The sequence below is a fragment of the Lichenostomus cassidix genome, chromosome 1Ab (assembly GCF_008360975.1).
Source record: "Lichenostomus cassidix isolate B80296 chromosome 1Ab, HeHo_3.0, whole genome shotgun sequence".
Taxonomy (NCBI): Eukaryota; Metazoa; Chordata; class Aves; order Passeriformes; family Meliphagidae; genus Lichenostomus; species Lichenostomus cassidix.
The window spans coordinates 4,861,793-4,883,856 of record NC_139481.1 but is presented as its reverse complement, the minus strand read 5'-3'; the positions used below and the strand labels follow the sequence as shown (position 1 = coordinate 4,883,856).

Genomic DNA, 22,064 nt, shown 5'->3' with positions numbered 1-22,064 from the left:
TGCTCTACCCTTCTCCCTCCTAGCCCCAGACCCCACCTCTGTGTACCTTTGTGCAGGCGCTCGCTCTGCTTTTGTGTCTGGAGCTCTCAGGAGAGGCGGTGGGCGATGGTCGCTGGAGGATGCTAAGGAGAGCGGAAACGATGCTGGGAGGGCATGGAGAGGAGACTGGCCCCGGCTGTGAGATAAAACATCCGCACCGAGGTCGAGCAGGCAGCGCACAGCTTGTCACAAGGAATTGCCTCTGAGCAGACTCCCCGGGCTCCGCTCCTCTGTCCCATGCCTTCAGACATTTTTTCCTGTGCACCCGTGTGCTTTAGCTTTCTCACTGCATCACTGAAATCGTACCCTGCTGAAAAGAAAGCCTCAGCTTTCAATCCGTTGCTCGAACTGCATTTTCACTCCCTGGTTCGTTTAAGAGCCATGAATTAGCTCCCTGTGCTGAGATGCCCTTAATTCACTGGCAGGAGCAGTTTCCATGTCGTGTGCCCAAATGTGTGTGGAGCGATTGTGGTTTTTTTTTTTTTTATTATTGTTTTAAAAATGTCTTTCTCCCATCTTACATTCATCTGAAGATCGACAAGGATTGGTTTTTTTCCCCCTGTGGTGGGGCGGGAGTGGGGTGGGAGGAAGAGAATTTAATAACGATCTGTTTGTGCTGAGAAGGAGCTGTCTATAATAATCCTGGGAAGAGACACAGGGAAGGTTCCTAATGCCTGCAGCAAGCAATATTTTGCCCCTCCTGAAAAGAAGGGAATAATAATGATGAGGGAGAGAAAGGTTTAATTCTGAGAGTTCAAGTGGGGCTAAAATCCAAAAATTTCTCCTACAGTTATATGTTTAAGGTGACTTGCAGAAAGATATAGACTGCCAACTGATAAAGCTACAAATGCAAGCAAAATAAAATGCATAGAAACAGCCACTGAAATGCCTTTTCAGAGAAAAAGATAAAACCTGGAACTGAATGCCAATTTTTGACTTTCAAACCCATGCTTAAAAATGAGAAGAGGGAACAAGTCTGGCTTTTCCAGGTGCAAAAGTCCCCCTGCCCCAAACTGTCTTACTGTCTTGGAGTGTGATGGGAAAACGTGGCACCTGGACCTCCCTGGGTCCAACCAAATCTTGGCTCTTTGGACTGTAATCCTAATGTTCAACAAGAAAAGAAATGTAGGTGTGATTCCATTATATGATTTTCCCATCCCCTCACATATCTTGGGCCAGTATCATGAGAAAAACAGTTCTAGTAGTTCTAATCCTCCATTTTGCTCTTATCTCCATTCTTCCAGTTTTGTCTGAACTGGATGGTGAGACAGAGAACAGTTTTGTTTTCCAGTTCAATCTAAACAGAGAATAAACATAGCAGACTCTTGTGCTTAAATAGAAAATCCAACAATCAGGCAAAAAATATGGTTGGTAAAATTAGGCCTGTTCCCTGTTCTCATCCTTCAGCTTGGGACTTGATGCTAAAAATTGACAAAGAAATCCAGGTGCACTCTCATCTCTGTGTGGGTGTGATACAAGAAACATGTTTGTCATCTTCTTATAGAAGCCAGCAGATTTTCGGCCACAAACCTCTACATTTTATCTCTGAGCAGACAACAACTATGGCTTCTCTAGGCCCACTGTAACATCTAATTCTTTTTATCAACTGACATGTAGTTGCTTGACAAATCCAGTTATAGAAGTGGATCCATCTGTGTGGAACTATTTTTAGAAAACCTTAGCTCTGTAAATACTGGTCATTGTTATTAACAACAAAGGGAAGTTACTGCTAAAAAAGTTAAACCAGTCCCATGTTTCAGTAAAACTATTAACTTGATCTAGAGCTTTCCAGATACGGTTAATATTCATAACACAGCACTGAAATAAAACAACATGAAATTTTGCAATAGACCCGGCTCAGTAGATGCAGATGATTGTAATCTTTATGGTTTGGATAACTGACTTTTCTTCACCAGTTTAATAATCCTGCAAGGGGATTAGAGAATACAGTACATTTCAAACCAAAACTGGTTTAATGGGACAGATACTTTTCCATAGCTGCAAATCCCAGTTAATATGGGCCCTGGTTTTGCCAGGTGAAATGGGAGGAGATGTTTTGCCTTTTTTGATAATACAATTCGGTTTGGGGCCAAAAATTGTTATGATCCAGCCATGTGGCTTAATTTTTTCCTGATGCAGCCATATTCCACTAGACAATCCAGGTATGTGTTTCTGATACACAAAAAGCTACTACATTCCACATCTGCTCTCCCCACGAGGGCAAGTCTAATTTGGGTGGCTAGGGTTAAAAGCTAGCAAAATCCCAGCACTCCCCTCTTGGGACCAAGGGTTGTCACCAGCCCCATAAAGGCTGTGCTTATTTTCAATTCAGATGACACACCTCAAGATTCAGGGGCCAAAAGCCTATAGGATCCAGCATGGATGTAGCTATTTGCAGCAGACATCTATGGGGAGGCACTGGATGTGGACTTCCTGGTGCAGTAAGAGCAACTGCATTGTTTGCTGTTCATGCTGTGGAGTCACTGGGATGTGGGAGCCAAATACTGGATGGGGCTAACTAGGTTCCTCTGTCAGCTCCAGGATGCTGTGGTACTGGCAGATCAGGATGTGCCAGCATCCAGATCATGTGTATTTCCTTTTAAACAGTACAGGTCAGAGTCTAGAGGCCTCAGCTTTCTGGATTACACAGAAGGTCTAGAATCCAGGGTTTTTTTCAAGCTCATTCTCTGTATTATGTAGCAGGTTGGGATTTTTTTTTTTTTTTTTTTTGGTGCAGTGAGAAACAGCTCCGCTTGTTTTGGATTTGGTTGACATAATGTAAGGGCTTGTGATCAAGAATGATCAGGATCCAGTTAAATCCAGGTTTTACATTTTCCCCTCTTAAGAGAGTAAGGCTTCGACGTTTCCTGCCTGGGAAGTGGTGCAGTTTATCTTTAAGGAGGATAGAGAAATAAGAAATGAGTCTCACGTTGCATGGGTGACATCACTGGCTTTTGGCTCAGCGCTCTGTATGCTCGGTCTGTAGGCTTCGGCCAAGGCTGCAGGGCTCGGTGTTTGAACAAGGAAAGATTCCCAGGTGTACGGAAGATTGGATTTGCTATTATTTGGGTTAAAAACGGTGAAATGAGATTTCTAAAGCTTGGGGACTCCAGCTCGCCTTCTGTTGCACTTGATCTCTACAAGATGGGTGAGTTATTCCCATTAAAGAGAAAGGGAGTGAAAATTTAAGGAGAAAAAAATATGTCTGAATATATAGCAACTGATGCCGGGGATACGATTCGTACGAAGCTGCTGAGCTAAAAAATCTCCGCTCCGACGAGGAGATCGGGCCATATGGCAGAGAAATGGTGCAGCCCGAAAGCTGTTGACAACAGTTAGGGGCTGCTTTCCTCTCCCCGTGTAAGGTGTGTAGCTCCCCCCCACCTCCGCCCCTCCGCCCCGGTTTGTTTTGGTTCGGTTTCCCCCGACCTCCCTCCCCTCCCCGCTCCTCAGCATCCTCTCCGCCAGCCCTAGCCCTGCCTGCCTTCATCTTGCAGATGGCTAACGTGCCGCCGTGTTAGGAAAACTGTGCACAACACATCCCAGCGCCGGGGACGGAGGAAGCTTTTCAGCTGCCGGCGGAAGGGGGGGCAGCAGCGTGTGTGTGTGTGTGGAAGAAGGATGCCGGGGCCGAGCGCTGCCCCCCGCGCTGCCTAGCGGGCGGTGCGCGGCCAGCGGCGGCTCCTGCCGGGCTGCGGCTGCTCCCGCCGCCCCTGCCCGGCCCGGAGCCGCGGGGCTGCCGGAGCGCTGCCCGGAGAGCCAAGGCAGCGCGGCGTTCGGCTGCCTGCATGACAGCGCCGACGACAAAAGCGGGCGAGTGAATGGCAAGGCTGGCAGAGAGAAGCCGAGGTGTCTCCGAAGCCAAGATGCCAGTGACTGTCAGCGAAGTCTGCTGAGGGAGAGAGCCGTGCGTGCCCGCGTTCCCAGAGCCAGCCGGGGAAAGGATGTTTTAACCACGGTTTCAAGCAGCGGCAGCGGCAGCGGCATCAGCATCAGCAGCAACAACAACAGATTGCTCCCCCCCTCTTGCTCCCTCCCTTTCGACCCCGCTTTAAACCCAAGCAAGTGACCGACCGTCCAGACGATGATGCTCTTGCTGAGCCACTGACAAAGAAAAGGCAAGTCACCCATTCCTGAAACCGGGACAACTGGCTGCTTGCAAGTGGGAGATGTCAGGCTGTTGAACTTTTCTGTCCTGTGATGATGCTGTAGTGAGCTTGCTGATCTGAAAGCCATCTCTTCTGGATTTCTGAGCGGGCCAGATTGAAAGAGATTAATGGACTGATCAGCCATCAGGTCTCTTCTGGGGGATACATCTCTTCAGCCCCCATCGCTCGGGTGCTCACGGTGAGGGGAGCAGGACGCCTTTGTGTAGGTGGGTCACTGGTGGAAGGCTGTGTTTCTCCTCGCCAGGTCTCCTCTGCAGAGGAGAAGAGGCAGATGAGACTCCAAGACTGCCTCCAGGGCAGAACTTTGTAGTGCTCTCAGCATCCCTCTGCAGCGTGGATGTGAGCCACGGGAGTTGGGGATGTTTGAGGCAGTCTCTGCCAAGTGACACCTAGCAGCTGCTCCGGAGGTTTCTGCGTGGTCTCACCCCCAACGGCATTGCCTGTTGTGAAGATGTCCATGGTGTTTCTGTGAAGCTGAGGCATGGCTGCTGGAAGGTTGCTGCTCTATGCTGGCCTCTCTTTAGCTCTGTGTGCCCTTGGCATGCTGGCTGTGGCAATCTGCTCTGACCATTGGTACGAAACTGATGCCAGGAAGCACAGAGAGAGGTGCAAGAGCATCACCACTAAGAGAAATGATCCTGGCTTCATTTATAACTCCAACAACAACCTGCCTCTCAGGGCCAGCAGGTCTAGGTTGGACCGCTGGGAAGGGAAACTCCTCTTGGCAAGAAACAGGAGGCAGATCTTTGCTATGAGCGCAGTCGATGAGTGCAACAGACAGTACAACTCGACCAATATGGGGCTCTGGAGGAAATGCCACCGACAAGGATTCGACCAAGAGCTGGAGGAGCTGATTGCCAAAGGTAAGGGCTGTTTTTTTAGCAGATGAACGTGCCAGGCTCTCCTGAGATGAGCAGGGGCTGAGCAGAGCCATTTGGGCTCACAGCTGGGAGCTGGTGTCTCTAGCCAAGTAGCTCTCCTTGCAATGGGTGACCTGGCCTGGCTGGGCATTGCTTCCAGAAGCACTGCCAGGGCAGTTTCCTATGGGATCTCTACTCCTGAGACATGGGGTTTGGGAGCAAGAAGGCAATGGGGGTAAGAACACACCCGAGAATATCTTTTTCATGTCTCTCTCTCTAAGCTTGATATAGTCTTCCCATCACCATGGTATCAGATTATTTCCACACACAAATAAAAAGTATTCATAAAGCAGACAATGGATTTTTTTTTTAAATTTTGTTAGACCCTGGTGGCTCAGGCAAAGTACATAGCGTTTTATTGGAAGCTACATACCTCTGTGTTTCATCACTGCCTTTCTGAATGCCCCATCCGTCCTGAAATACACCATTTACAGTGCTCACGAGTAGGCTTTTTCCATCCTCAAATGGAGAGTAAACAATGAGAAATGCTAAAGAGCAGGGGGAAACCCAGCTTGCTGTTTACACTGAGCTATGTTTTGGAATATTTTCAATATCTACAAAACATTACATGAATTTATTAGAAAGGAATAATTTTCTCTTGGGGTGGAGATGCATCTGTTTGCCTATAGCATTGTTGTGCTATTTTTTGTCTAGTTTTTTGGTCTTTTGTCTTATTTTTTTCCCCAAGATAGTGGATCAAGGTGATGGTCATTTTGCCCCAAATGCTTCTGTGATCCAAAGTGTAGGAAGGGCACACATGCATAAACCCCAACCTAAACAAAAGATGCATGTTTTTGCAGGATGTTGAGGGTTTCAGTAAAGGATGATGGCATCATTTGCATCCACCGCACAGTTACTCTGTACTACAAAATAACATTTCCCTCCCGTGGTTCTTCTGTTGCCATCAGAAGATTCCCCATTGGTTCATTTCCCTTGTAGTGAAATCTTTGCTTCTCACACAGTGCCATCTTTCAAAATATTTGTCTTTCAAGTGTGTCCTCTGTCCCAAACTCTCTTGATACCCTGCGTTAATTCCCTCTTCAGACATTATAAGTGGAATTACTGCTTAAAGCTACTTATTCACGAGGGGTGTTGTCTCACATGTTTGCCCATGTACACATTTTGTTTTGTATGTTTTACGAGCGAGCAGTGGATGTGAGTAACATGGTAGAGACTTGCATCAAACCAGTCCAAACAGGTGGAGTACCAGGGAGCCTGGATCACTGCTTGGGATTCTCTGTGTTGCTAGGGACCCTTTGTATCCAGCTGCTATTTAACAGCTCCTAGGAAATAGATCAGGTGAAGTCTTCAGCCCCATTTGTAAAGGGCAAGTGGATATGGACAAAGCCTGTCAGCACCTTGCTGAAACACCCTGCTGCTGGTTTCAGTGCCAAGGGAGTGATTGCTGTTCTCCATCTAGGTTGGACTGGCTGTGGAGAGCTGGATTGCTCTGCCACGTGTGCTCGCTGTGCTCGGGGCATAAACAAATTCAACCTTGACAGCAGGCGAACACATCACCAGAGCTCACCTTTGCAAATGGAGCTGTTGTTAGTAGAGAGGTTTTTCATGCTGAAATAAGTGAGACTCTTTCTTCTTTCTCCACCTGCCTTATCCTGGGATCAGGAATGTCCCTTTCTCCCGCCAGAAACAGCTGGAATTGTGTGTCTCTGGGTTATGTGTAATGGCAGCTCTGTAAAGTGTCAACCATAGAGAAAATGTGCCCAATGAAGATGAGGTGGTTAACTGCAGGAGAAGGTGGCCTTTGAAAGATCTTGCTGTAATCTGCTGGTGTTCCTGTGTGTGTGTGAGTGTCTGTGAGTGTGTGCAGTGCACTAACTCCAAGCACACAGCATCCAGCTGGTAGCAAGGGATTCCCTGGGCTCGGGTGCAGTGAGGGCTCCTGCACACATGTGTGTCTGCAGTTGGCCAGAGAGCCTCTTTGCAAAGTCACTGCCCCCAGGTCAGAAGTGCAACTCGTGCACATAGGGGAACTGTGTACAAATATCAGGGTGTGTCCCTCCTTGCCTGCTTGAAAGGTCTTCTGGTACACTTTTAACAAACTTCATTGTAGCATGAGAGATGTGTTAAAGGAGGGAGACTCTTAACAGCAGCATTTGAGTTCATTTGATGGTCTTTCTGGGGTGAGGATCTGCCTACGCTGTAGCTCTCAGCCATGATGAAGTCACACACAAATGCTACACAGGTGTGTATTTCTTTGGTACCTCCAGAACTGAAACACAGAAAAGCAAGTGTAATGGCAATTTGATAAAATAAAGTGTTTGACTTGCTCAGAAATAAAAATGGAGATGTTTCCTTTTTGATCCTCACTTATATGATGAAAGTGAAGTAAGAGTTGTTGCTGTCCAACACTGAGCAGGGCTGTAAGTTCAAAACAAGGCAGGTATTCCAGGTTCGTACCAACAGGATCTGTCATGAAAGTAAAAAGCAAAAATAGTTTTTACTTCCATAAAGACAGATACTTGTTTGGGAGTTAGAGGTTGCAGGGATGGACAGAGTGTGCCCTGTGCAGGTGTGAGGGGCTGCAGATACTCTCTACATGTAGTGATCAAATAACCTGACAGGGGCACAGATTCTTGCACAGATGAAATCTCTCTCTGTGAGATCCTGTATAACAGAGGATGTTATTGGTATGTAGACCCTTATTTCCTCTGTTAATTTAATGTACTACACCTCTTCCGGAACTGGATAAACTGATGCAGGTTCTGGCCTCAAATATTGTGTGCAATGCTATATGTAATTGAATGTAAATTTTATTAAGTGAGGGTTTTTTTTGTTTGTTTATTTGTTTTTAAGCTGGACAGGATCTGTGATCCATTTATTTTAAAACAGATCCTACATTTTTCCCTAGGCAAAACTTCCAGTATTGAGAAGGTCTATTGAGATTGGTCTATCAAAGGATAACAAAAATGGTCATTAAGAGCCTAACTAGCTTTGCAAATACCCTGCAGTTATTCTGCTTATGAAGTCTGCTGAAATTAATACAAGCTATAGGCAATGGCTTATGGCAGGATCAGGCACTGTGGTACTTGGCAGTATTGTGATACCAGTGATTTTAAAAATCAGTTCTGTTCCTAAATAGGCTGGGTCATTTCTGTAATTCTATTCTGTATTTATTAATTTTTACTTTCTGGGAAATAAATCAAGACACTTGTGTTGGATTTTGCTAGAAAAACTGGAGATTTGTTGCTTCAGGTTTCTTATAGATATGTATAATAGACATTAACATATATAAAATAGTTGGTAATTTATATTTATCTTAGCTTTTTAAATTATTTTTAATTTTCATAGAACCCCATGCATATTTCAAGATAATACAGCTAGGGAAATATGCAGTGAATTAAAAGAGATTGTCACAAATAAGAATACTCAGGGAGAGGCAGGCAAGCATGAGACCAAAGACCTGAGGAGAATTCTAAAGCAGCATCAAAATTAGGCAGTTCATTTCTTTTCTTTGTCATCATGAAAAAAAGAAATCAAATCAGAAACAACAGAAATTGCAATCACTAAAGAAATTATTGGAGTTGAATGTGCAAACTGAGGTGCCAGTCTAGCTAACTTTTTCTCACCTGAATAATCTATATTTCTGGGAGTGGACTATGTGGACTGAGGGAAAGCACTGTGGTACAGAAGGACCAGTCAAAAAGATAGGGCTAACAGAGCTGTTCCTCTGATGCTGCTTTCACATCTGATCTAGCCTTTTGGCATCTTGGGACCAGAGTTTCACTCCTGATCCCTGAAGCCTTGCAGAGCCAGGAAATGCTGGCTCTGGGGCTGTTCAGCACAATATTCTAAAATTATTCCAATTCTCAGGTGTTTGTCCAGTCTCCTCCACAGACCAAACAGCCCTGGCTGCTGAGAGTCCCTTTGAACAGTGCTCACCCTCTCCTGTCAGATCCACTCTTTGCCTGTTTTCCACTGAGTTTCTAGCAAAAGCAGCAGTTCCTCACCCTAGCAACAACTCGCAGTGAGCCAATCACCTCCTCCACTAAGCCAGCAGAGAGTTGGAATGCATGTGAGTGTCCATTTGTGGCTGTCAGAAGTCCCTTTTTCCAGGGAAAAGGCAGATTTTATGTCCTGCTTTGGCAACCAGCTCCTTGCATACGACTTGTGGTGACCCAGAAAAAAAATGGGAAGCCACAGAGTCTGTCTGCATACTATGGCAATGCTGCTCAGATGCTTTCCTGCATTAGTTGAGAGGAAAACAAGAAAGGAAAAAAAGGAATTACATCATTTAATTATAAAGGTACAATAAAGTAGATGAAGAAGTTGCACAATAACCAGAGTCTGTTCCATTTAGACAATTACTACTCAGAGGACCTTTCATCTTGCCTTTGGAGGGCTGCCAGTTAAACCTGACTGGATGGGGCTCTGCTGCTTGCCATTGGAATCCAATTTTTATTTTCAAAAAATATAGAATTTTGATGACCTTATTGTTCAAACCCTCCTTTTACCTTCCTTCTTCCCCTGAGATCGAGGGAAGCCATAGTAAATCCTATTTTTAAAACATTTTATTGTCAGTACACGTAGCCCATGCCACCACTGAAAAAAAGAAAAAAAAACAAACCTAAGTAATTCCTGTGCAGCCTACCTCCACCTCAAATAATATGCAAGATTTCTGGGATGAAAGCATTCTCTGGTTTGGTTTGTCAGATGCATGGCATAACTGAGGAAGAAAGGCTTAACAGGACTACTCCAGCCGTCACCAGGGATTATTTATACACAAATGGAAAAGGCTGAAGAGAGGCTACTTGCAGCTATCTCTAGGAGCAAAAAGATTTATTTTCTGTAGAAATTCTTGCAATACCTTGCTATGCTCTAGATTTGACTTTTAAAATGCAATGGCTTTGACAGGTAAATTAGGACAGCCATTTTTTCATGTATCCTTCATACATTAAAGACTCAAATGCTTTGTTTAAAATCTGTGTGTGAAATCCCAGCTGTTTTCCAAATGGACTCATTAAAAAAGGGACTTTATTGAAGTCTTGATTCTGATCCTAGAGAAGTCAATAGTAAATGTTTTATTGAACATGGTGATGCAGCAAGTTCAGGCCTTTAGTGTTCCCTTTGAGGTTAAAATTGTCCCTGGGTAGAAAGGCCAGCACAAGGTCTGTGCTCCCTCCTGTCACAGCTGGAGTTCTGCTGGAGGCATCCACTGAAATCCAAGCAGTAGACAGCACTGGAGTTGAATCTTAGGCTATCCAGGTATTCTGCCTTTGCAGCTTTTGATGCTGAAATTATTCTTAGTGTGTTGAATGAAGACTTGAAGTCAAACAACTGAGATACAGCAAAGCCATCCTCTTGTTCAGGGATTTTCTGAAATCCTGTAGTGGATAAAATCACTGGTTCATGCATGGGAGTTCCAGGAGGATTTGGCCCATCATATTTTGAATAAGCAATTTAATATTTTAATTGCATCAAATTTAAATAGCAATTCATTAAAAAGTTTCTTTACCACAAGTAATAAGAACCTGACACATTCCTCTGACACATCTGAGATAATTAGTTCGATAATATATATCTGCTAAAAATACTGAGAACATATATGTAATTTAACAGAACCGCAACTGGTTCTAATCATGATTTTTTAAAGGGCAAATTTCAATCAAGCTGTTGGCTTTCAAACAAAATTGCCAGTGAAGACAAATGGAAATTTTGCCTGAGTAAAAATGACGGGAGCATGCCCTTCTCAAGAGAAACTGATATTTGCAGAGCTGCCTGCAGGACTGCATGCTTAATTCCTGTTCATTTAATTGAACATCCAAATCCTTTTGAGAAATCTCAGCATTTTTATCCTTTCTGCCTACTGATAAATTTTTTTTTTTAAAACTGTGGAGGAAAGATTTAGTATGAGTGCAGTTGTGTTCTATTCACTGTAAAAATAAAAATTTGGAAGATTATTTTACTTAAATAGAGATGAAACGGGCTGAACTATTTTGTCATCTCCCTCAATAAAAATTCATATTAATATTGCTATTTCTCATTGAAAAAGTATTTCTGTGAAAATACCCACAGTATTTTCTGTGCATTCAGAAAAGCTTCAGGAGGGGAATGAGTTCATTAACTATTGCAGAACCAGCAGATAAGAAACCTTTATGTTTTGTAGGTTTAGCAGAAATAATGACAATCATTTATAATGTGACTTATTTAATGGCTCATTGCTCACAAAGTGCTGCTGGAACTCTTAACTACACATTTACCTCTTTAGGACCAAAAGAAAGAAATTAGATGGTGTTTCTTAGTTCTTAAGGAATAAATAAATAAATAAATACATACATACATAATGTGGATTCTAGAATCCAAGTTCCCTTAACAGATCTTTCTGAATAGAATCCACTTATAAGAAAATAATATAAACTAACATATTTTCCCTTCAGGAGAGAAATCAGACTAAAAAAAAATCGAAATGTCTCCATTTTCTTTCTCATAAAGCCTAATTCTTTTATAAATAAATATTCAGAATTGCCCAGCTGAGCCTGCTGAAATCATAATCCTTTGTAGATAACTACCAAAATAGATGAAAGAAAGGTAGTACTGCAGTTAGGGCAGGGGCTTACAAAGCCAGAATTCAGCCCAAGCTCTGCCATAGTCTTTCTTCATGACCTGAGGCAAGGGACTAAATCTCTCATACCTCAGCTCAGTAGCAGTATAATAGGGATTTCGTTCACTATTATTAATGCCAGTTAGTGTTCTACCCGCAGATTTACGAGCCTTAATCATGGATCAGAAATCATGGATCAGAAAAATGTCCCTGTCCTTTTGACATGTGGCTGCACTCTAAATATTGGCAAGCAGTTCAGCTTTATGAGAGTACAACGAGACTACAAAGTAATTATGTTCAGTGTGAGCCTTAGTGGCTTTAGAACACCAGGAGGAAAACCACATTCCTGTGAGCACCACAAAATGTGGGATTCCTACAGGAGTTGTAAAGAGGGATAATGAATAAGACGTGCGGATGTTTACAGGATGGTCTTCCAAAGACGGAGGGATGGCACCAGAGAAATCATGGGTCATGTCTGCTTGAAAAATTAATAAGTAGGTGATGGGGATTGACCTCTTTGGTTGACTGTAGGAAGAAGTTGACATTTCCTTAATGAAGACAAGTAGATTACGCTAATGAGATAGATATGGGGACAGCAGTCTGCAGTTGCTAAGAGGAATGACGTGGTCAGAGTGATGTGTTAGGAAAATTATATTCCTAGCAGCATCCTAAATGGATACATGGAGGGCAAGTTCACATTTGTAAAGGTCAGAAAAAGAAATATGGTAGTAATAAAGGCATGAGGGGATGAGAGCCTGGATGGTGCAAGAATATGCAAACCTTAGACACCCCCTGGCTCTAAATACATGGTGAGAGATACTAGATGAAAATGTTGTTCCAGTTCTTGACCAGAACAACAAGAAAAGTAATAGCATTGTCTGTGATGGGGAGAGGGGATGTCTAGAGGGGAATTACTGAAAAAAGCATATAGTAAAGAAGGAAGAAGACCATTAGGAGCTCTGTTTTTGTTACAGTAAACTGAGTTTGATATATGTTTATCTATGAGGGAGTATTAGAGATACTTTGGGTACGGACCTAGGGAGAAAGTTTGTGTTAGAGGAGTGAGCCTGGAAATTGCTACATGGAGATCATTGTTGAATCTATGTTTGTGCTTGAAATTATCAAGGAGTGAAATACAGAAAGGGAAAAGCCCCATGAACTCCAGCAGAGCTGGGAGAAGCAAAGTGTCTTCTTGAGGACATGCAAAAGGTGCAGATACAAAGGTGGTGCAATAGAAGTGAGCAATGTCATGGTAGCTGAAGAAAGACACCATTTCAGGTTTAAGCTGCACAAGAGACTACTGCAGGTGGAGAACAGAGTATTCAGACTGTGCTGAAGTTTGCCCAGTATGTTAAATAGAGATTTTGGCAGTGGCTGCAAAGGAGAGGAAGCTGCAGTGAACTAGTGGGGAGGACTCCAGGCAGCGTTTGTAGCTGGCATATTCAGAGAGGTTGGTGAGAAAGGGAGGAGAGGAAAAGACGTGGTATTTATAGAGGAAAATAAATGTTTTAAGATGAAAGAGTGTTTTAAGATGAGAATATTTTAAGAGGAAAGAGATTGAATGGTATTTGTGTTACAAGAGTAAAGAGGCAGAGGGGCGTGAGAGGTCAAGGCAAAGACAGAACAAGAGGACAAGAGCAGCCACAAAGAAAGGCAGGAGGTAGGGTAAGACTGGCTCAGTGGCAAATAAAAGAGAGGAAGAGAGCCACATAGGAGGTTTTTCATCTGTAGGAGAGAAGAATGAGGAAGGAGTTGAAGGAGGTGAAGAGGAAACAGAAGGCAAAGCTGCTGGAAGAGGAAGATCATGGTTTATCATTTTCTCATGGAAGAACTGGGTGAAAATGTGTGACAGCTGAAGTGGGGGCTGGAGGAGGCATGAGGGTCTGAGGAATGAGCCAAATGTGGCAAAGAGGTGACTGTGACTGTGAGTCTGAGATTTACTCCATGCTGCGCTGGAGTAGTGAGTCTAGGAAATGAGCAGAACTGGATGGGGGAACAATGCATTTATAGTGGAGAAAGCCAGGCAGGAGGGTTTCCATTAGAGATGCCCTGCTGTGTGAGACATGGCAGAGACCAGCTGGTATGGATCAGCTGGGATTTGGGGTAACAGGGCAGGAATAGCCAGGGGAATGCAAGGCAAAAGGTCTGTGAATGAAAGAACGCAGCATGGATAACCTCTACAGGTGGAGAAAGGAAAGGAAAGATATAGAGGGTGATAAAAGAATAAAGGCAGGCAAGAAGTCCTTAATGCTGATGATCTGAGGTGAGATCTGAGGTGACAGAAAGGCCAAGAAGGCTTAGTGTGAAGAAATGGTTGGTGGTTGTTGAAAGAGTCCAGGGGATTGTCCAAGTGGAGGAGGAAAAGAATGGGGGAAAGCACAGGGTTCAGTATGACGCCCTGCCTTTTTGGTGACTGACTGGATCAAACAGACTTATAGTCTGAGCAGAGACACTAAAACACACAGCTTAAGGGGCAGAGAAGTTGCTACCACTGACTCTTCTATAACTTGCTCTGGCTTCCTGATGCAAGTTTATTCTGTGTAACCTTACAGAGGTGTAAGCATGGCTCCCCCCAGCAGAGTTCAGCAAATTTGTCCAGTGCTTGGAACAGCCACACTCCAGTCTCAGCTCGAACCTCAAAGAAGATAAATATCAAGTATTAATTCAGGATATTTTCCACAAAGTAGTGTGTGTGTGGGTGTGTGGTGAATGGTATTTGCATAGCTGGGGGATTTTAAGGAAAAGGAGGCTCTAGGATGTCCCAAGTATACAGCAGTGTGGATCCTGTTAACATATCACACCAGATCGAGTGAAATGCACTGAAAAGCTCATCTCAGCCCTTACTTAATTGACACCTTTTGTTGGTTTTGAGTTTTAACAGCAGACGTTGGAAAAAAGCTTCCTAAATGTGTTTCTAGACTTTCTAATAGGATGAAACAGTTATGCTAATTTTATTGGATAACAAAAGCTATTTGAAAAGATCTTTCTGCCTCAATATGAATGTATGATCCTTGTCTCTGTGTCTGTGTCTGTATTAATCAGTGCCTATCTTTGAATATGCAAAAGAGCCTTTCTGGTGTAGATACTTTTTCTTTCTGCCTAACAGTCATTTGATGACATAAATATTATAACAGAAACAAACAAACAAAATAAACAAAAACTTTTTCAGATATTACAGGTGTAGATTAGAGTCACTAGACTGATTTTGAAGATGTGATGATTTATGGTAGCTAAGCTAATAATCCAATTACATTGCTTTGTCTTAGGTACTGGAGTGATCCCCAATAAGAGAGTATGTGAATACTGTTCTTGATTTTTAACCGTAAAGGAATTTGAAGAGTCTAATTATTCCTATATTACACAGAGGACAGTTGCTCAACAATGCAAACATTCTGCAGGACAATTCAGATTGGAAAGAAATTTGTCGTTGTTGATTACTGATCACATATTTTACGTTAAATTTAATCCCTTTGCTATTTACCAGTTCCCAAGATTGTCCAGCTTTGCTCATATGATATTCTGCAATGGTTAAAGAGAGAGGGAGGAATGTTACAGTGATCAGAAAGACAAAGGAGCCAGCCAACAGGAACAGGGGAAATGGAAAAACTCAAATAACTTAATGGGCTCAAATTGGGAAGTTGGATAATTTCCATCTCAGTCTTCTGAAAGATGTGACATTGCAAGTCCAGTGAAAAGGATTTTCAATAAATCTGTCTAATTAGGGTGGTACATTAGGAATGAAAAGTAGCAAATCTATATTTAAAGAAAGGAGCAAAAGTTGTCCGGGCCACAGTGGACCTTTTAGTTTGATCATAATAATACCAAGCAGTGTTTAAAGTAAGTTCTAAAGGAGAGATTAATTAAATGCACTGGGGAAAATGAAATAAACATGCAACGTATGTTTTCCTGTTTAAAGTGTGCCAAACTACCCTGATATATTTTGCTAGGAAGATAACTGGGGTTTAAGATAAGGAAATGCCTTAGACATAAGTTATCAGGATTTTGGTAAAGGATTTTCTATTCTGCCCCTAAGGAAATGGTTTGTTGCAATGTTAAGGTAATTAGTACACAATTTACAGAGTATTTAAGGAACTAACCGAGGGAAAAAGTGCTGAGTGAGGGAGTATCAAGATGAAGCCAACAGTAGAATTCCTGAAGTAGGGGAGCAGTAAGATCTTTGCACAGAAGTTTGCAGGGCTGCCTGATAGCAGCCACAGGTGTCTGGTGAGAGGGAAAGGACTTAAGGCAAATCCAGCTGCACTATCCCAGCTGCTCTTTCTCTCAGATCTGAGCCACACTTTGTTGCCTTCCTGTGACACCTCACACATCCAGGAAGGAGTAGAGATGAGGGCTCTGTGCACTTAATGCACAACTTCACCTTTCCTTGAAATAATGTAGTTAGTAGGGTCCTTTGTTTCCTGGCTTCCTCCTCTGCTTTCATTTCAGATTGCCTCAACTCAACAGCAACAAAGGCCTGTTAGATTCTCAGCTATTTATATTCATAAGCCAGGAGAATGCAGAGCCTTCAGTTTCTTCATTAAAACAGTTTCTATAAAATAAAAGAGAATTTCCATACTATATTTAAATGTTCAGAATGGCTGGCAGCAGCAGAATTAAGCTCTTTTTTGCACATATTTTTTGGGTCCAAGAGGAAAGAGGAATCCTTTCTATTTGGTGTTCTGAGGAGACTCCACTTTTCAAATGCTATTCCTTCTAACTCATTGATCCTGGTGGGAAAGGTGGTCACAGACTCACAGTGGTGGCATCAACTTTGTGGGGATGGGAGCAGGACAGAATCTCATTGACCACTCCACAATGTCCATGTTTTAAGGTGATGCAGTGGCTGCAGAATGGGCCTGTGCAGTGTCTTGGCCTCTGGACTTGGAAAATTCCATTTGGAGAAAGCATGGGGACTTGTTTCAAACAGTTTTTTAAACAGAAGGTGTAATTGGGAGGAGTGTGGCAACTTGTTTAAGAGTCTTCCAGGAAAGGAGGGAGAGGCTACTTGGCTGGTTGGAGGGAGGAAAGGTGTCTGTCAGGGTAAGGTCTGCCCTCACACTGACAGTGATGGCAACACAGGGATGGCCTCTGCTTCTCCCCCAGTCTTTCCTTCTTGTCCCCTGTGCTGTCCTTACTGGTGTCCCCTGCACTCTGCCACACCACAGCTTGTGGCACATCTTTCCCCTCTTGTTCCTCAGTTATTGTTAGCATCCTGCCCGTGACACAGTGACTAATTGCATTGTCAATGCCTTCAAATAGACAAGCAGCAGGAGCAGGAGCAGATGAACTCTTCAGCACCAAAGTTCTCTTTGCCCATGAAGGCCAGGATTTGTCCTTGAACAAATACTGAAATGATAAAAGGTACATAAAGACCATGTTTCCCCTTTGGCTGTTAGCAAACTGCTGTACTGATGGCATGTTTGTGGAATATATGGGAAGAGCCTGAACTCCAATCCTGCCTGAGAACCAGACCCACGGTGAGATTTTTCTGAAAAAGATGCATTAAGGTTCTTGCTGTAGTAGGGGCAGGACAAGGGCAATTCTGTGACCAACCTTTTTCATCTTGAAAGGGTAATTTCACCTGCCATTTATGTCCTTACAGAGCCTCCTTGGGGGCAAATCTTCCAGCAGAGCACTTTTGAACAAGTTTTCCTCCAGAAACTGAAGCAGGAGCCAGAGTCCTTTGGAAAGCCCTGCATATAAATATCTTGTTTAGTTAGTCTAATAAAGGTATTACTAACAGTGCTGCTTGGAGGATTTATTGGGGGATTTCACTAAGACAGTGTTAGCAGTGGAATTATAGTCATTCTCTGGTAAGACCTTGTCAATGCGAGAGAAAATAACATTGATCCAATCAGAGATATTTTACAGGATCAATGTAATATTCCTTTGCATAATCACAACCAAAGGATTATGGGCCTGTGCTGGGAGTGATGAAGGATCACTTGACAGATCACAGCCTCATTTGTTCTCATCCTTTTAACTGGTGAAGTACGGGCAGTTTTTAAAAGTCTGCATCTATATCCCTGTATCTTAAATACATCAGGGCTTCTTTGGGCCAAACACATAATATATTCAGTCTATTGCTTTTAAACAATATTTTTGGCTACATACATTTTTCATAGCTGAACCATACTGAAGCATCTTGGTATGACCTTGAGACAATTCCCTCTGCAATCCAGGAAACCAATGTACACAAAATGGGAAATGAGGCCCCGAGGTGAGCAGGGAGGAGGAGAAGACAAATCAATATACAGCATGAGCCTTATAACCCAAACATCATAAGGGACTCTGAATAAGTTTGCGTAATTGAGCTTTTGGATAGTGCAGCAATTCCTCCAAGGGGACACAAGCATTGCAGATGGCAGTGAATTCAGGAGGCTCAAGGGCATACTGTGGTGTGCTGGGAATAACTTATTATCAAACAAGTCTTCCTCATTGTTTACGCTATTATCTTTGCATTTTTTCAAGATCTCAGGACTGCTCTATTGCTTTAATGGCAGCTTTGTCATGCCTTGTGAAAGCCGTAAATCCTTCTACTGGCTGCAGTTACTTGGATATTCCTTTGGCTTTAGGCAGGCTTCTTCTGCTGTGGAAGAGAAGCAGTGTGTTTGATAGCTTCACCACATTTGACTGAATGGTTCCTTTGGATTTGCACGTACATCTCAGTAAAGGATGGAAAGGGGAAATGGTGGCTGAGGTGCAGAGCAATGGCTCGGCTCACTGATAATATCAGGGACCATCCAAACTCCAGTCCTGTGGTTTCAGATGACTTCAACTGCAGGGCTGCAAAAGTTATTTGGGGAAGAAAAACCAGCTATTACAAGTGACATTTAAAATTAGATGGGACGTAGCTCTCGTGAAAATACAGCAGGCATCAGCTTGTTTCCATCAGGGCTAGAGCAGATAACTGAACATGTCCCTTTTTCAGTCATGGCCAGAGTCTAGTCTGTATAAAGCACACAGCTTTGCTGGGAGGCTGTGACTAGCATGGAGGAGTATGTGAGAGGATGCAGGAGCCTTTTGGAATTAACCCTTCAAACAAGCTCAGGCTGGGGACAAAACCTCTGGCAGTCTGTGGTCTCTGCAGCTTTACCTTGCACCAAGAAGCAGAGGAAGGGGAAGAGGAGGCAGGGTTACAGATCACAGACAGGTCATAGCCTCCAGGCAGCACCAACCCTGGCAGAGTCACCTTGCTGGCCTTGTCCTTGCAGGCTCAGTTTGGCAATGCAGGTCTTCCACAGCCATCACTGCGGGGCGATTAGTGGAGGAGGTCTGGTTTGAGAGCTCCCCTTTGCTCTTCCTGGTGCCTCCTGTGCAGCCTCTCCTGTGCAGACTGTGATCCCCTGCAATGCTACACCTCTGTGGGCTCCTGCTGCCCAAGGGGAATTGCTCCTGCTTTGCTGATGGCTGTTTCCACAGGACCTGGATAACTCTGTCCTGCCTGTAAGCCTTGGGACATTGCCATGGGTCTGGCCCTATGGGTAGCACCAACGTGGTAAAACAAGCTCAGGTTGCCAAAATCATTAAGTAAGAGTAATTGTGGTGCCATTTGATTTTTTTTTTTTTTTTTTGCTACCTCGAATAATCAGTGATCAGATTGCTTCTACAAAATGCAGTGCCAAGAAGGAATCAGTGATAGTAATCATTTACTGTATCAGCTCTGGTCACCACAGCCCTTGGACGTTTTGTTATCCTTGCAATTCATGGGTGCCTGTCATTCATTCTGTTGGTGAGTCTGCAGAAAATCCATACTAAAATGAGGTTAGGGGTTCAGACTTAAACCCAGAAAAGCATGAAAAATCAGAGCAAATCCATGCTGATAGGCTGTACTTTGTTGTGTAAGTTCAGGATGGACTCTTATATGGGATTTTCACTCTTGACTCACAGCACCCTGATGCTGAGAGTTAAGTTAGATCATGGATATTTCTGGACTGTGCGTATTTTCATGTTAGTGGATCCATAGGCATATGATGAGCACGCCAGTGTAATTTGCATTTTAAAGTAGTCTTAAATAAGTTCTCATGTCTGCAGCTGGGCTTTGAGAAGATCGTGTTCCCTGGAGTTAGCCCAGGGCAACGTGCTGAAGATCACACATAGCTTTTACTCTGTTCTTGCTCAAGCAAAACTGCTTTTAAGTCCAGGGGAGCTAAGTCAGCCTTGCTGAAGTTGGAAGCAAGCATGCCTTTGACTTCAGTGGGACACATATTTTGCCCAGCATTAATTTTTGCTTCTGAAAAGTCTTGAGGAAAAAATGGAAGAAGTCCTTCTAAACCAAACCTCCCAGGGACTTACTAATCACTCTTTCTTGCATAGGTTCACTGCTGTGTGAGTCCCCTGAAATATTACCTTGAGTGGAGCAGGAGGTTTGCCTAGAGAAAATGACCTATATACAAGGCAAGTGCCATGTAACACTTGCAGTTAACATTTTATTTGTTGGTATAATAAAAGCATGTCAACAATTCAGTCTTGCCAAATTCCATTTGCCTGTTTGGCTGGGATATGTACTTTTTTCCTGAGGAGAGAGTAAAATTACGTTCATTTGTTTCTTTACTATGCTCCTGGCAAAGAAGAAGATTTTGTGCTGGGGCTGATAAATGTTTGAGTGAATTTTTTGAGGTTGTTACTCTGAACCACTGCCCAAAAAAATTTCAAGAAAAAATAATCCGAGGTTTTATATCAATTCATATAACTACCTTTACAAATAAAAATGTTAGGTCTGCACTTGAATAATCCAGTGCACCTCTGACATTGTGGTCTCTTGTAGAGCTCATTTCTTCTGTGGAAGCTGCAAATGTAAACATTCCCTTCAACCAGTCTCACTCACAGATAAATAACGCAGATCTTCCTTGATGCACATTGTGTCAACTAAACAATTTCCACCGTCTTGTGCTTGTTACTTTTTCATTTTTCCCAGAGGGATTCGCAATCATTACGAGTCACTTTCCATTTTGACTTGTAGCCCAAGCTATTGAACACGAGTGCAAGGCTTTGATAAAAGCCACTCACTGCAGATAAGTGTGACCCCCATTTATGAGCAGGTAAGGTCAGGCCTTTCCCTCATAACCTTTTAGGGGGGATGCTGATCTTTCAGGCTATTACACAGGCTAGAGAAGCACACCATGACATCCATGCCACTGAAATTTTTATACCTTCCCATCACGATAGCCTCTAAACACCGACATGCCCAACTCCATGAGGAAATAACAGCTCAGAAACTGTCTGGAGCAGATATGCCATGTATTATTAATTACCCAGCTGAAGCATCTGTAGTAATATTTGTACCATGGGCTCTGCAGCTCTATCCCCCCCACCCTTCTAAGCACTTATTTGAATATTGTTATTTATTTTAAGCTGCCTGGTGTTGCCCAGGCTTGAGGAGCTTAACTGTGCTGTAGGCAGGGGAGGTTGGGCACTTCAGCATGTGCGGTCGCTGCCGTCACGCGGGCTTATTCAGCGAAATGGCCGATGCAGGCACAAGATGTGTAAATCAGCCAGTGCTGCAAGAAGAGCACTTAATTGAAGCTTTATCAAGTGCCTGCAGAGCTGACCTCCGAGCAGCAGCTGAACCACAGTTGGGATGGGAGCGAGCCAGCAGCTTTCACTGATGACTAAGCCCATGTGCTGGGAAAGGATTTGCTTACAAAACTTGCCTGCTTTACCCATGGGTGGCAGAGCACTGCATAGCTAGGGGTGACTTAAATCATCCTGCCTAACTCACTTAAATCGTTCCTTTCAGCACAGATTCGTAGCTTTCAGTACACTTTGATGACTCTGTAGTTGTGTACAGGGGATTTAAGCTAAAGCCAGGCTGCTGACTGTTGGGGTCAGCACGATGCTAACATTACAGGGGTGTCAGTATGGTGACATGATGGCATCTTTGGGCCTGTGAAGTCTTTCTGTGCTGGTCTGGCATTGGAAGAGTGGATCCAGCACATTTCCTATCCCTTCTGCATGAGCATCTCCCTGCTCTGCATGTCTGCGGCTGTGTATGTGGAGACAGGTAAATATCCAAGAGTTGTAGGTATTTGCCTGTTGAGAGATGGATCCCACTGAACTGCACAAGTGTACTAAACAAAATAAAGCCCTGAAGGTTGAAGGCAAAAGGAGAAAGAACAGTGTAACATTTCACAAAGCTGAAAATAATGGAGGACCAAATTAATTTGGAGATAAAATCTAAACAATCTTGACAGGTAATTGGGAACTTACTGACAACATTCTCCTGCATGTCTGCAAAAAAACAGAGTGCTATGTATGAGAGAGAAGACAATATTGTTAAAAACTACAATGGCTTAGCTATGAGGGGAAGTAAAAATAGCAGGAAATAAAAATTGTGAATGGGCCTTTTCTCACGTACAGGAAGAAGAAAAGGCAACA

General features: G+C 43.4%; 1 protein-coding gene across 3 annotated transcripts in view; it reads left to right on the top strand.

Moving 5' to 3' along the window:
- The first annotated feature begins 2,891 nt into the window (after positions 1 to 2,891).
- The window catches only part of TMEM178B (transmembrane protein 178B), a 192,903-nt gene continuing 173,730 nt past the window's right edge, over positions 2,892 to 22,064 (top strand). The window contains exons 1-2 of one of the 3 annotated variants that reach the window (XM_085049542.1): positions 2,892 to 3,404; positions 3,537 to 5,071. In XM_085049542.1, coding sequence (XP_084905668.1) covers positions 4,690 to 5,071 — 382 coding nt within the window. In that variant the 5' untranslated portion in view covers positions 2,892 to 3,404; positions 3,537 to 4,689. Of the gene's footprint in view, positions 5,072 to 22,064 lie in introns of all 3 variants that reach the window. The other 2 variants (XM_085049541.1, XM_085049543.1) reach the window with 2 other exon arrangements.